The sequence below is a fragment of the Xenia sp. Carnegie-2017 genome, unplaced genomic scaffold (assembly GCF_021976095.1).
Source record: "Xenia sp. Carnegie-2017 unplaced genomic scaffold, XeniaSp_v1 HiC_scaffold_20, whole genome shotgun sequence".
Lineage (NCBI taxonomy): Eukaryota > Metazoa > Cnidaria > Anthozoa > Malacalcyonacea > Xeniidae > Xenia > Xenia sp. Carnegie-2017.
In genome coordinates this window covers 16,324,916-16,337,438 of record NW_025813483.1, presented here as the reverse complement: position 1 = coordinate 16,337,438, position 12,523 = coordinate 16,324,916, and the positions used below count along the sequence as shown (strand labels likewise).

Below are 12,523 nucleotides of genomic sequence, written 5' to 3'. Positions count from 1 at the left end.
GTGTTAGCCCCAGCGAGAAAGAGGCAGAGCACACTACGAAGGCAGTCATGCGCAATAGACTTTGAAAAGTGGTGTCATTCAGGCTAATTTCTGATTGGTCTATTTTTAATTTGAATTCATTGACCAATCAAAGTTGGGCCTTTTATAAGAATCACAAAAGACAATGTTTGTTGCTCAAAGATTAATTTGTATTTGTTTGGGTTTCCTCTTCAATTCGTGATGGTCGGGAAAACCCGTGAAGTTTGCAAATACACATGGAAAGAGGTTCGCTGTCACAATACTGCCACGGATTGCTGGGTTGTTATCGATGGAAAGGTTTACGATGTTAGCAAATGGCTAAAATATCATCCCGGTGGAATTTTGCCTCTCCTCTATTCGGCAGGACAGGACTGCAGCCGGGTATTCAAAGCTTTTCATCCATTCTCATGGATAAAGGAAAAACGATTGCCGGCTTTTTACATTGGCGACATTTGCGAAGCGGAGAAACAAGACGAGAGAAAGAGTGTAATCTCGAAGGATCTTGAAGAAATCCATAGGCAAATAATGGAAGAAGGCGGTTACAAAACGTATTGTAAGTTAAATTTTCTATATCTCTTCTCTTGAATGGAAATGTATGTTTCCTTAATCAACAGTTTCACACAGTTTAACGGCTACAGAACTTTTATGTGAACGGGTATCTTTTACGACACTATAAAAGAATATAACGATAAAGATGAGTTGCTTACTTTAGCAATGACTGACCAAAGTCTATTCAAACATCTGCTCAACAACATGATATCGTGTTTATGTCAAAGCCACGAAGGTATTGACTTTTCAATGGGATTGTGCAATATTGCAAAAATACTTATCAAACTAAAGTATGACATATCCCCACTCTGCTTTGCATTTTAAAATCAAAATGCGGCAACTTCAGATTTCAGTTTCATTGGAGTTTTTTGAATATTTTTAATGACCGATCTTGTTTATATTTTATACATGTTACACCGTCGGCTGCGGCTTTAACATTGCCGCTGTCTTAGTATTTTATGGATAAAAATTTATTATAAAACCAACTGTAAATGGTTTCTAGATCGTTATATTAAAGTTATTTATTTTGTTTGCTGTACTTTTATACATTGTCCAGATTAGCCTTATTATTCAGAATTTTCCAGTTGTCCTTTGAACATAAGTAAACTGTGATGTTTTTATCCATGATTCTCAGATATATCAATGTTGTGTCATGGGAAAGTTGGTTTAGTGGTAAAGACGCGCTCGAGATAGTTTTACTGATGTAATATAAACACGAGTCTTAAGGGGAATGAGTGAGTCCTTTAAAAACGCACGAGACTTTTATTAATATTACTTGATAAGAATTTAGCAAGAAATAAACGAAGATGACAACTTTGCTGATAATTTGCGCAGAAATTTTAACTGTTATTATGTGATTTGAGACTGTATTTATTCGTATATTTTCGCATGGCTATTTGTTATAATATGTACGGAATCATGCAATTGAGAAAAGTCGAATATCACTTCCTGCTATAATAGAAAGCAGAGTGAAATACGGCAGCATAGAATATCAAAATATGTTGTGTAATCACCTGTAATTGATGATGTCGTTAATAATAACAATTTCCTGTACTGGCCGTAATTATGAAATTAATTATATGGTTAAACTTCGTTAGTTGTGCTAGCAATGTCCTTAGCCATAGATACAACTCGCTCAACATCAATGATGACGAAGGACATGTCAAATAAGATAATGACAGTCGTCTAAGTGCCAGTCATTCGCTCTTGGGACGAAACCTATGGCGGTTTTGCTGTTGTACAAGTTGGAGAAAATACTAAAATCTTGTACACAGCACCATTTATCGTCGTGATTGCATTAATTTTACATTAATTTTTTTCAAAAATTTTACCCTTACAGATGGATTCTACGCAAGACACTTTATTTTTCATTTCTTGCTTCTTGGGTTGGTTATATACCTGTTGACAACAACGACATCATTGACAGCCTTGGTTTTTGCAGCAATCATTATGGGATTTTTCTTTCAACAAGTAGCATTTATTGGACACGATGCTGGTCATCATCTTATCACTCATGATTATGATACAGATGAAAAGATTGGGTTTTTTGTTGGTAATATACTCACTGGTATAAGCATTGGTTGGTGGAAACGAAGTCATAACGCTCATCATGTTGTTACAAATTCAGTGAACTGTGATCCAGATATTCAACATCTTCCCGTTTTTGCAATCACTGATAAGTTCTTTAAACCAGTCATCTCCGCCTACCATAGCAAGACTTTTTCATTTGACCGTGTTTCAAAATTTTTTGTGTCCAATCAGCATGTTTTATACTACCTCATTATGGGTGTCGCAAGGTTTAACCTTTATGTACAGAGCTTTCTCCACATTTTCACGAAATGCACAGGTAGAAAACTTAAACTTGAGTTGTTCACGCTCGCAGTGTTCTGGCTCTGGTTTTCTGCATTGTGTTCCCTAATCCCCAGCCTTCATGAAAAGATCATTTTCATTTTCGTTTCCCATTTTATTGCTGGCTTATTACATGTGCAGATTACTATCAGTCATTTTGCAATGGCGACCTATTACGGTCTTCCTCAAAGCAAGTACGAAAGTGATTCCTTCTTCATCTCGCAGATGGCAACGACTATGAATGTGGACTGTTATCCCATCATGGACTTCTTTCATGGTGGACTTCAGTTTCAGATTGAACATCATCTTTTCCCAAGGGTATCGCGACCATATTTACGTGTTTTATCACAGAAAATCCAAAAGTTGTGCCAGAAACACGATGTGACTTACATATCACTCAATTTTTACGAAGCTAATAGGGAAGTTATCGGCGCTCTAAAGGAGACCGCTCAGAAAGCTAAGTGTTTTTCATCCTTTATTTGGGATGGATTAAATGCAGCTGGTTAATCTGTCAAGTATTGTATTCATTGATTGGATTATTGATTGGATTAAGGTGTAAACGCACGTCTAGTGTTGATTGTGTGAACTTTAGTATTAGTTCATAGCTTTAATTTTATTTGTTTTCAATCTTCTTGTTTTGAGAAGATTAGTAATGAAAAGTGATGATAAAAAATTAAATGAAAAACGTCTTTATGAAATTGCTTGAATGCTTTTTGTGTTGTTATTTTGTCGTGTAGTTTCTCGTAGTTCAAGAAAATTTATCATTACTTATTAAAAGATGAAAAGTATTTATTAGAGAAAGTATTTTCTTTTTCATCCGCGGTCAAAAACATTTGCATAGTTTATACCGCGATGTTTTCATTTGCTTAGTTTCTAAAGAATAAAGGTTTACAAATATATTGAAACTCATAAATATTTAAAAATTTACACCAATTTAGCATTAGTCATGTAATATCTAATAATTAAATATTTATATTGTTATTATAAAACTGGCATGTAATACCTTACATAATCGCGTGAATAAAATTATCGTCTTTAACAATTTATATTGATTGTTATAATATCTTTATGTTAACTTTCATTGTCCTATCACAGATCCTCGAATAGATTGTTCATATTTGAGAAATAGATGACATACAAAGTAGTTATTTCAAGCTCGCACAATGAAACTTATTTACTTGATAAAACGCTGTTGCTGATAAGGGGGTAGCTGGGTAGGTAAAGACGAGCATACCTACAAAGTCTAACGCCCAAGGCGTGTGACACACTTCTTACAACACGCCTTACACGCCACGCTCTCACGCCTCAAATTTTATTATCTCGCGCTCAAATTCAAAGTCTGTTTGTCAACAATTATAGTAATGATTTATTGTGTTATTATATAACAATGGTTAAAGTTCCAATATTTTCGTTTTTCATTGTGCACACTCAAGAAATACCTGCGGCCTGTTCAAACATTATATGATAATTATTTTTGATATCATGTCAGATCCATCCCCAGGCGCTGCAAACTCCATCTTGCACAGCAAACTCCCAATTTCGGTCATTCATACATGCTTAACACGGCGGATACAAATATCTAATAAGTATAATATTAATAATAGTTTGTAATTGATTTTCTGCAGGAATGTAATATTTGAAAGTATAGTGAAAGTAAAGTAAGCCCATAAACCCACCAGTCTCCTGTCCAACTCTTCCTTTATCTTGGCAATGCCATGCATGACCTGGACAGTGCTGTTGAGTCTGTTATTAGTGTAGTGAGATAAGTACTATTATTATAGGAGTAAGTAGAGACTGAAGAGAGCCTGTAAGGTTTGTGCTGATACGGGGGGGGGAGTAGGTAAAGAGATATCAAGATTTGTGTTGTTGTATTGACGCAAGACTTCAAAGACTGATATTTTCGATCATACTTGTCGCAGTTACTTTTTGAATTATGCTTTAAAAAAATTTGAGAAGAGTACTCTAAGGAATGTCATTGACGAGGGATAGTACAAGGACCAACACAGAATGTGGCGGATTCTCCACGAGATTGTAGAAGGATATTAGTTCACGTTCATTCACAGGTAGAAAAAAAAGTGAACAATTTTCTTTTAGCTCAATAAATATGCATAAAGACTTATTTGTTGCTATTTTCTCTAATTTTTGCCAATAGGGTATGTTTCGAGTGGAGCGATTGCCGAATACCCGTCCACTCATACACGTTTAATGTAAACTTGACCCTATCCCTTACACTAAAACCGAGTTTTACAAGTTAGCCCGACGGCCGGAATGATTTCCAAAGTGGCAACAGAACCTAATAAAGCCGACGTGAATGAAATTAATGTGATTTTTCTCTTCTTTTGCTCCAGATCCGTGTATTGCTACTACTGTTTTGTATACATATATATTACCTAGTTAGTTTGTTTATATTTATTCTGGAACTGACTGCAAAAATCAGGGGCCTAAAAAATCTACTTCATTTTTAGCCATTTATTTCACATGTACGCGTTGCGTACCTATTTTTTGGTGCCTCGTCTTTTATTTTTTAACTTTCCTCCTGTTTTTCAAAAGAAAAACTGCTCAACAGGATACACAGACAATATTATATAATTATTACGTAAATATGTACAATATTATACAAATAAATACAAATACACAAATATATTGATGTTTTTACTGTTTTCGCACCTTATTACAAATTCCCTTTCTGGCTTAGGGCTTAAATTGACATAAAACATCATTACAATTGTTACATAAAATCACTACTGAGCTACAAGGACAGTGAGTTACAAGGCATTTATGTAAAAATTGGCTTCTGTCCACAGTTTTTTAAGGAAATTTTGTCATATCTAAGGAAGTTTTACACTAAATTTTAAGGAAAAGAGGAAAACTGTTGCACACGTGATCGTCTGCCATATTTAATAATTATGATGGAGTGGATTTTGATATTTTCAAATTCTAATTCTCTGTGATTCTGTCGTGTTTTTTCCTACAAAATGAGTTCAAGATATGTAGTTGGACTCGTCGGGATTTTTGGAACAGCTTTTATAGGATATTGCATATATTTTGATCGAAAAAGACGCAGCGATCCACATTTTAAGGAAAAATTAAGAGAGAGTAAGTTCAAAGCTGGAATTCATAAACAAAATTAATATCGATCATTGACTGTATTGTTCATGTGATGCAGTTTCAATTGTATAACAGTTTTATACAGCAAACTAATTTCATAAATTATCATGCATCTTGAAATGTTTGAATAAGATAGTCTGGCATGGCACCATGCCTGAACTAAGTCACACTCATGTAAAGATAAAATGTGATGAAAATAACTACTTACGCCGTATGCCAGTCTTGAATTGTTAAATATTCTGTATTTTATCTCCAGGAAGGTTAAAAGCAAAAAAAGAAAAAGATTTACGACAGGCTGAGGAGCTTAAGGTGCCTATATTAACATATATAAACATTGAGGACTCCGTGCAGAAATAATTGGTTGATTTCTTCCTTCATTTGTTTAATTTAAATACAAAACATTGATATAATCTATTTCTAGGCCAGAATGCCTGATCGCAAAGACCAGGCTGCATTGCAAAAATTTTTCTTTGATGAAATTCAAAAAGGCGAAGAACTATTGGCAGCAGGTTGGCATGCAGATTTTGATGAAATAAAATACAAAATCTTATTGATGTTTTAGTCTAAAATTTTATTTGTGATATTTTAGGTGACTTTGAAAACAGTGTAAAACATCTTACAAATGCTATTGCTATTAGTGGGCAACCACAGCAACTACTTCAGGTGTTTCAACAGACACTCCCCCCTGAAGTTTACAAAATGTTAATGGGTAGTCTAGCATCAGCAGCAAAATCTTCTGCTGCTTCAGTTCAGGTAGGCATGCCTTCTTTAAAATATTTTTAAAGTTATTTTTCCATTTTTGAAGGGCATACTATATTTCAATAACTGTGTGTTTTCTGTTGTTTCAGAATATCTCAGTTGATGGCGATTCTTTGGATTAAGATAATTGACAGCTACGATAAAAGAATTCTTGTCTCTTCAACAAGATTATTTGTACAACATCTTGAAGACCATTTTAGTTTATTCATTCAAACAAAATTACTGCTTGACTTTAACGTGACAAAAAATTTTTATTTAAGAAAAACCCGACCATTGCAATGAAACGTAATTAACATCACCAACAGAATCAATTGAAGCCAACACGCTAGTTTTTTTGACAGTTGAACCCAAACGACCCACTGCTATCAAGTTTTGTCCATTTAGCTTTTCATCTTCACGCAAAATTTTTATAACAAAATGTGAATGGTAGCGTAGTGGATCTCCAGGGTACACCAAAAAATCACCCCCAAATTTGTTACCATTGGTTATAAAATATCCTTTTTCCCATAAATCACAGAACACCTTATAACGAATTCTCTGAACTTCATTGTAAGGAAATTTCCAATCAACAACTTCTGTTTGAAGGAACTTGGTTTTTGAAGTAACACAAATCAATGTTGAGTCTTCGTTAATCATATTATTGGTGTGTGGCACAGATGAACTGTTTCCATTCTTTTTAGAAAGTCCATGATGATGATTAACTTTCAACTCTCTTGTCTCTTCATGAGTTTTATCATTGTTAAGATGAAATTGTTCAATAGAATTATCAAATGGTATCGAATGATCAAAAGTAAACTTATCAGAATTAGTAACAAGACAGTATTTCTTCTGTTGTTGTGTTGATTCACTTGTATCAAAGCTTCTTTGTTTTCTTTTCGTCGTCCTTCGCTTTTCTTCAATGATTTCTACCAAGTCAACATGTTTTTCTTCCTTCAATCGTTGCAGTCTCGTTGTTTGATCGTTTACACTGAATTTTCGTTCCTCGTTAAATATCGAGACCATTTCTGCAGATGGTATACTGTAAACGCTTTTTACAACCTTTGCTACGTTTTTTTCAAGTAAAAGTTGGACTTCTTCAGCCATTAAATGGAGTGGAAGGGAAAATACTAAATTCTGCCTTGGTTTACTTGGTAGAGAGCCAACTAAGGACCCCACAATGCGATAATTTTTACGCAAGATCATCAAGTCTGTTTTATCCCACACATATATTTCATCATTGCTTAAAAATAGTGAAATTTTTTCTTCATGATCTCTGCTCTCATTTTTGGCCATAACTTGACTCTTGACGGATGTTTTTCTTTTCTCTACTTGTGTTTCCACGTGAATAAAGTTCAAGTTTCGATAAAAGTAACATGAAGTAATGGATTAAAGTAAATATGGACGCCAGAGAGGAAAACGATGTGGACATAAACACGAAATGTCAACGTACGTCAAAAGAGGTTTCGATAAATAAAGTAAGAAATATTACGGACGTAAATTTTGAAAATAACTTGCCTTGTTCAGCACAACAAAATGAAATAAGTGTGAGAGATTCCAACGAAGAAAAGCATGAAAACACAGAATCACTGCCATGTTCTCAAGCTTCTTTTAAAATACCAAATACCTTACCTGCTGTCAAAAAAGAAGCTAGCTATAAAGAAGAAAACAATGAATTGAAAAAAGAAAACGTCCCTGAACTAAAATACAAGGAACCTTGGTGGAGTGCGTTACCTAAAGCAGAGGAAGATTTTAGTTTTGAAGTTTTAAAAAACGGTTGTATTATTGCTACATTAAGTTTAAAGGAAAAAAATTATCATGTTATTGGACGTTTGCCTTCATGTGATGTAGTTCTAGAACATCCATCAATATCACGTTATCATGCCATTGTACAGTACAGGGGTGGGACAGATGGGAATGAAACGTTGAGTGGATTGTACTTGTATGATCTTGGAAGTACCCATGGAACCATAGTCAACAAGAATAAGATCAAAGCAAAGACTTACTATCGTCTTAAAGATGGATTTGTCATCAAGTTTGGTGGAAGTTCACGTCTTTTCATTTTTCAAGTCAGTATTATTGGCACAATGTTATTTTCAATCATTCTAAAAACAGAAAGCTTGATTTTTTAAAATACGTAGGATGGTTATTTTTGGTATACGTATGTCATTTTTTTTGTATATATACAATGCTCAATTCATGTCATTTGAGAAATTTTGATCATGTTACAAGGTTTGCACAAAAAAGATGATTCAACTAGTTATGCAATCTATCATAAACCATTATATTTTTGTTTGACACATTTGTGTGCATCAGCATGTGTAAATTTTATTCAATTTAATCATAACAATTTGGCCAAGTCTTATCTGAATTGTTTAAGGGTCCTCAAGATAATGAACCAGAAACTGAAGTGACTGATGTTTCCTTAGTAAGTTCAGAAAATGAAACAAAAATAAAAGTTGGTCAAATATTTACGGATGAAGAATATGCAAGCTTAAAGAAAGTTGAAAAAAAACCTGAAGAAAGTGAAGGCATTGATTGGGGATTTGGTAAGGAATTAACGATTCTCTTGCTTGATCTATTGTTATAAATTATTTAAAAGGAAAAATATGGTAAGGAAGGTAGGTATTTTTTACAGGTGAAGATGCAGAAGAAGAGCAGATTGATTCCGAAAAATTTCAAGAGTTATATTCTGGTGTTGAATTCAAAGATCCTAAAAAGACTCTGAGGGGTTATTATGAGAGAGAAGGTAGAAGAATTTAGTTTATCAATTTATTTTTAGTAAATTTGCATCATATTCAATTATTTAGATTGAACTATAGCAAAAAAACTGAATTGTTCTTTAAAGGTTTTGATCTTGAATATCATGTTGATGAGACAGGACCTGGCCATGCTAGAGTGTATCATTGTAGAGTAAGGTAACTATTTAAAAAACTTTGCTTCATGAAACAACTCAAAAAAATATGATTGTCATTTTTATGACAAACTGTTCAGGCTACCTGTAGATGGTCCCAATGGATCAGCAGTTTATGCAGAAGCATCTATCACAGGTCGTAAACGTGATGCTGTAAGAGAATGCGCTAATGAGGCATGTAAAATGTTGGATGCTTATGGATTGCTGAGACAGTCATCACATGGTAAAATATACATACGACTCAATGTAAACATAGAATTTAAAGTTGTAAATTACGATCAATATATGCTTTCAGAGAGCCGCAAGAAAAGAGAACGAAATCTCGAGGAAGACGATTTCTACGAAAGTGACGAAGATAATTTTCTTGATAGAACTGGCACAAGTTAGACAACAGAAATCTACTTGTTTTGTATCCAGGGTGACGTTCATAAACGATGTGTGTTAAGCCTTTTTTGTATTTTTCTTCAGTTGAAAAGAAAAGATTGAAACGAATGCGAAAAGCTGGAAAAGAAAAGTATGAAGTAGATACTCACGAATCTCTTGTAGGTTTTTTTGTTATTTGTTTGTGCATCTTGTTTATGTATCTCTCCAAGTTATGATATACTTCAATTTTTTTCATTAATTTATATCCGTTTCTTATTAGTTAACAAAACTTACAGAAGTTCAAAATGAAATCCAAGTTTTACAGAAAAGAATACAAGATGCCGAAGGTATAAACACGATCAAAATATACATTTTTTGGTATTTTTAAGGATGTATATAGGCCAAAAACTAAGGCTTTTCTACGCCCTCAAATGATGAATGTAGTTGTAGTTGTGTTAGCAATGTTGTTTTCTGTGATTAAGCTTTGGAAAAGTGTGCTGAAGGCGATAGCTTGGAAAATTTTATGAGCACAATGTCGAAGCGCATGGACAAAGAAACTAAAATGAAACTAAAGAGAAAAACAATAGAATTAAGAAAGGTGAATTGACGTGTTTTTGTTTTGTGTAAACCAGTTAAATCAAATGAAGAGAGAAAGCAAAAGATATATAGCTTTAGAAAATAATGACAAAAATACAGTCTTTCTGGAGACTACCTTCAGTTACACTCTTTGACAGTTGACTTTATTTTTGTCCTGTCAATTGAATAAAGGTCAATTTTCTCCACAGGAAGAGGAAAAAATACAAAAACTTGTTTATTTGACTAGACCAGCTGATCTTCCATCTTTGTCAAGGTAAATTTTTCTAAGATACCATATTGTAAATAACCAACCCTAGAAAAGGTCCACGCTGTTTGTCTTTGATTTCTTGTTGTGTTTTAATCGTTTGAACAGTTTTAAAGAAAAGGTTGAAATCAATACATCACAAACGGATTTGTCTTTGATTTCTCGTTGTTTTTTAATCGTTTGAATAGTTCGAAAGAAAAGGTTGAGATCAATACATCACAAACGGTAGAACCAATAATCAGTAAAGGTATGGAGTTTCCAACAAAACGATTTTTGATTGTTTAGATACTCTGTTTCTGATGAAATATTTAAAATACTCTGTTTGATTGTTTTTGATTCAAAAATCTTGTTCTGCACATTGCGTTTTTAGAGTCATCCGTGGAAAACGGTGACAATAAGAAAGGTTTATCGGTAGAGAACAATGATGAAATTAAGGAAAAACTAGAGGAAAACATGAAGACATTCGACGAACAATTGAAGGATGAAAAAAAGTCTGAAAAACTAAAAAGCGAACAAAAAACGGGATTTTTCACAAGCTTTGCTGTACCTAAATCTACTGTACGAGACACGAAAATATCTACAACTTCTTCGTTGAATAAAGAGAAAATTGTTAAAAGTGATGAAAAAGTTGAAACATCACATAATCGTGAAATCTTTAAAGGAAATAATAAGTTGCTTCGTGGCACATCATCGTCGAGAAATAAATCTTCCATTGAACCAAAATCCACTATTATAGATGAAAAATGTAAAAATACAGTCACAACAAATGAAAACAAGCAATATACGACAGCTAAACAATGGGAAGATGCAAATGATCCAAATTTTGCTGACTGGCTTCCACCTAATGGTATGCTTTTGAATGTTAATTATTTATAATTAGGTGAATTATTTGCATGTGCTTGGCTTGCTCATTTCTTAGCATGTTTTCTTTTAGATCAATGTGGTGATGGAAGGACGAAACTTAATGAAAAGTATGGTTATTAATTTCACTGCACAAGAAGCTAGAGTTGCTAACTTTCATATTGTTAAATAAAACTTTTGAACATGTGGTGGATGGAAATCAGTAATGTAATTTCAGGCTGCTTAAGTATCGGCGCTGAAAGACATGGATAAAATAATCTGTAAATAACTGTGTCTGTTTTGTACTATGCTTCATTGCATTGTTGATTACACAGGATTTAGTTGTAAATTGATGAAAATCTTAAACAGAAAACTAGATTTCTAAATGTTTCAAACCTTTTTTACGAAAGTTCTTGTTGTCGCTGGCGAAGTTGTTTATTTGGGTTGTATTGTTCACGTGGTCACTAGTTATGTCGCAAGGCCTACTTTGGTATTTTGTCTTTGTTTTGGATTGTTGTCTTTTTGAAAAACTAAATAAAAACTAGTGTGTAGTGCAGTCAATACAGCTAACTATACAATTTTTCACTAGTGTGTTGTACAGTCAATACAGATAACTATACAATTTTTCACTAGTGTGTTGTTCAGTCAAGACAGCTAACTATACCATATTTCACTGGTGTTTTGTACAGTCAATACAGATAACTATACAATTTTTCACTAGTGTTTTGTACAGTCAATACAGACAACTATACAATTTTTCACTAGTGTTTTGTACAGTCAATACAGATAACTATACAATTTTTCACTAGTGTGTTGTACAGTCAATACAGATAACTATAAAATATTTTACTGGTGTGTTGTTCAGTCAATACAGATAACTATAAAATATTTTACTAGTGTGTTGTTCAGTCAATACAGCTAACTATAAAATATTTTACTAGTGTGTTGTTCAGTCAATACAGATAACTATACAATATTTCACTGGTGTGTTGTACAGTCAATACAGATAACTATAAAATATTTCACTAGTGTGTTGTTCAGTCAATACAGATAACTATAAAATATTTCACTAGTGTGTTGTTCAGTCAATACAGATAACTATAAAATATTTTACTAGTATGTTGTTCAGTCAATACAGATAACTATACAATATTTCACTAGTGTGTTGTTCAGTCAATACAGATAACTATAAAATATTTTACTAGTATGTTGTTCAGTCAATACAGATAACTATAAAATATTTTACTAGTGTGTTGTTCAGTCAATACAGATAACTATAAAATATTTTACTAGTATGTTGTTCAGTC

General features: G+C 33.3%; 4 protein-coding genes across 4 annotated transcripts; 3 read left to right on the top strand and 1 right to left on the bottom strand.

Moving 5' to 3' along the window:
- Window positions 1-158: 158 nt before the first annotated feature.
- LOC124443025 (delta(8)-fatty-acid desaturase 2-like) lies at window positions 159-3,461 on the top strand. The gene is made up of 2 exons (XM_046993542.1): window positions 159-571; window positions 1,907-3,461. The coding sequence occupies exons 1-2, from the start codon at window positions 220-222 to the stop codon at window positions 2,920-2,922; spliced, it is 1,368 nt and encodes a 455-aa protein (XP_046849498.1). The 5' UTR covers window positions 159-219; the 3' UTR covers window positions 2,923-3,461.
- Window positions 3,462-5,291: 1,830 nt separating this feature from the next.
- On the top strand, window positions 5,292-6,598 carry LOC124443027 (mitochondrial import receptor subunit TOM20 homolog). Its single transcript, XM_046993544.1, has 5 exons — window positions 5,292-5,511; window positions 5,780-5,832; window positions 5,945-6,032; window positions 6,113-6,276; window positions 6,372-6,598. Exons 1-5 carry the CDS (start codon window positions 5,391-5,393, stop codon window positions 6,402-6,404), a joined length of 459 nt encoding a protein of 152 aa, XP_046849500.1. The 5' UTR covers window positions 5,292-5,390; the 3' UTR covers window positions 6,405-6,598.
- On the bottom strand, window positions 6,468-7,554 carry LOC124441788 (probable tRNA-splicing endonuclease subunit sen34). The gene has a single exon (XM_046992254.1). The coding sequence runs from the start codon at window positions 7,552-7,554 to the stop codon at window positions 6,538-6,540; it is 1,017 nt and encodes a 338-aa protein (XP_046848210.1). The 3' UTR covers window positions 6,468-6,537.
- An 84-nt stretch (window positions 7,555-7,638) lies between these two features.
- On the top strand, window positions 7,639-11,620 carry LOC124443023 (kanadaptin-like). The gene is made up of 13 exons (XM_046993540.1): window positions 7,639-8,327; window positions 8,639-8,807; window positions 8,897-9,007; window positions 9,107-9,176; window positions 9,253-9,395; window positions 9,468-9,554; window positions 9,641-9,714; window positions 9,816-9,882; window positions 10,018-10,133; window positions 10,321-10,385; window positions 10,565-10,623; window positions 10,747-11,223; window positions 11,311-11,620. Exons 1-13 carry the CDS (start codon window positions 7,659-7,661, stop codon window positions 11,358-11,360), a joined length of 2,157 nt encoding a protein of 718 aa, XP_046849496.1. The 5' UTR covers window positions 7,639-7,658; the 3' UTR covers window positions 11,361-11,620.
- Window positions 11,621-12,523: the final 903 nt, after the last annotated feature.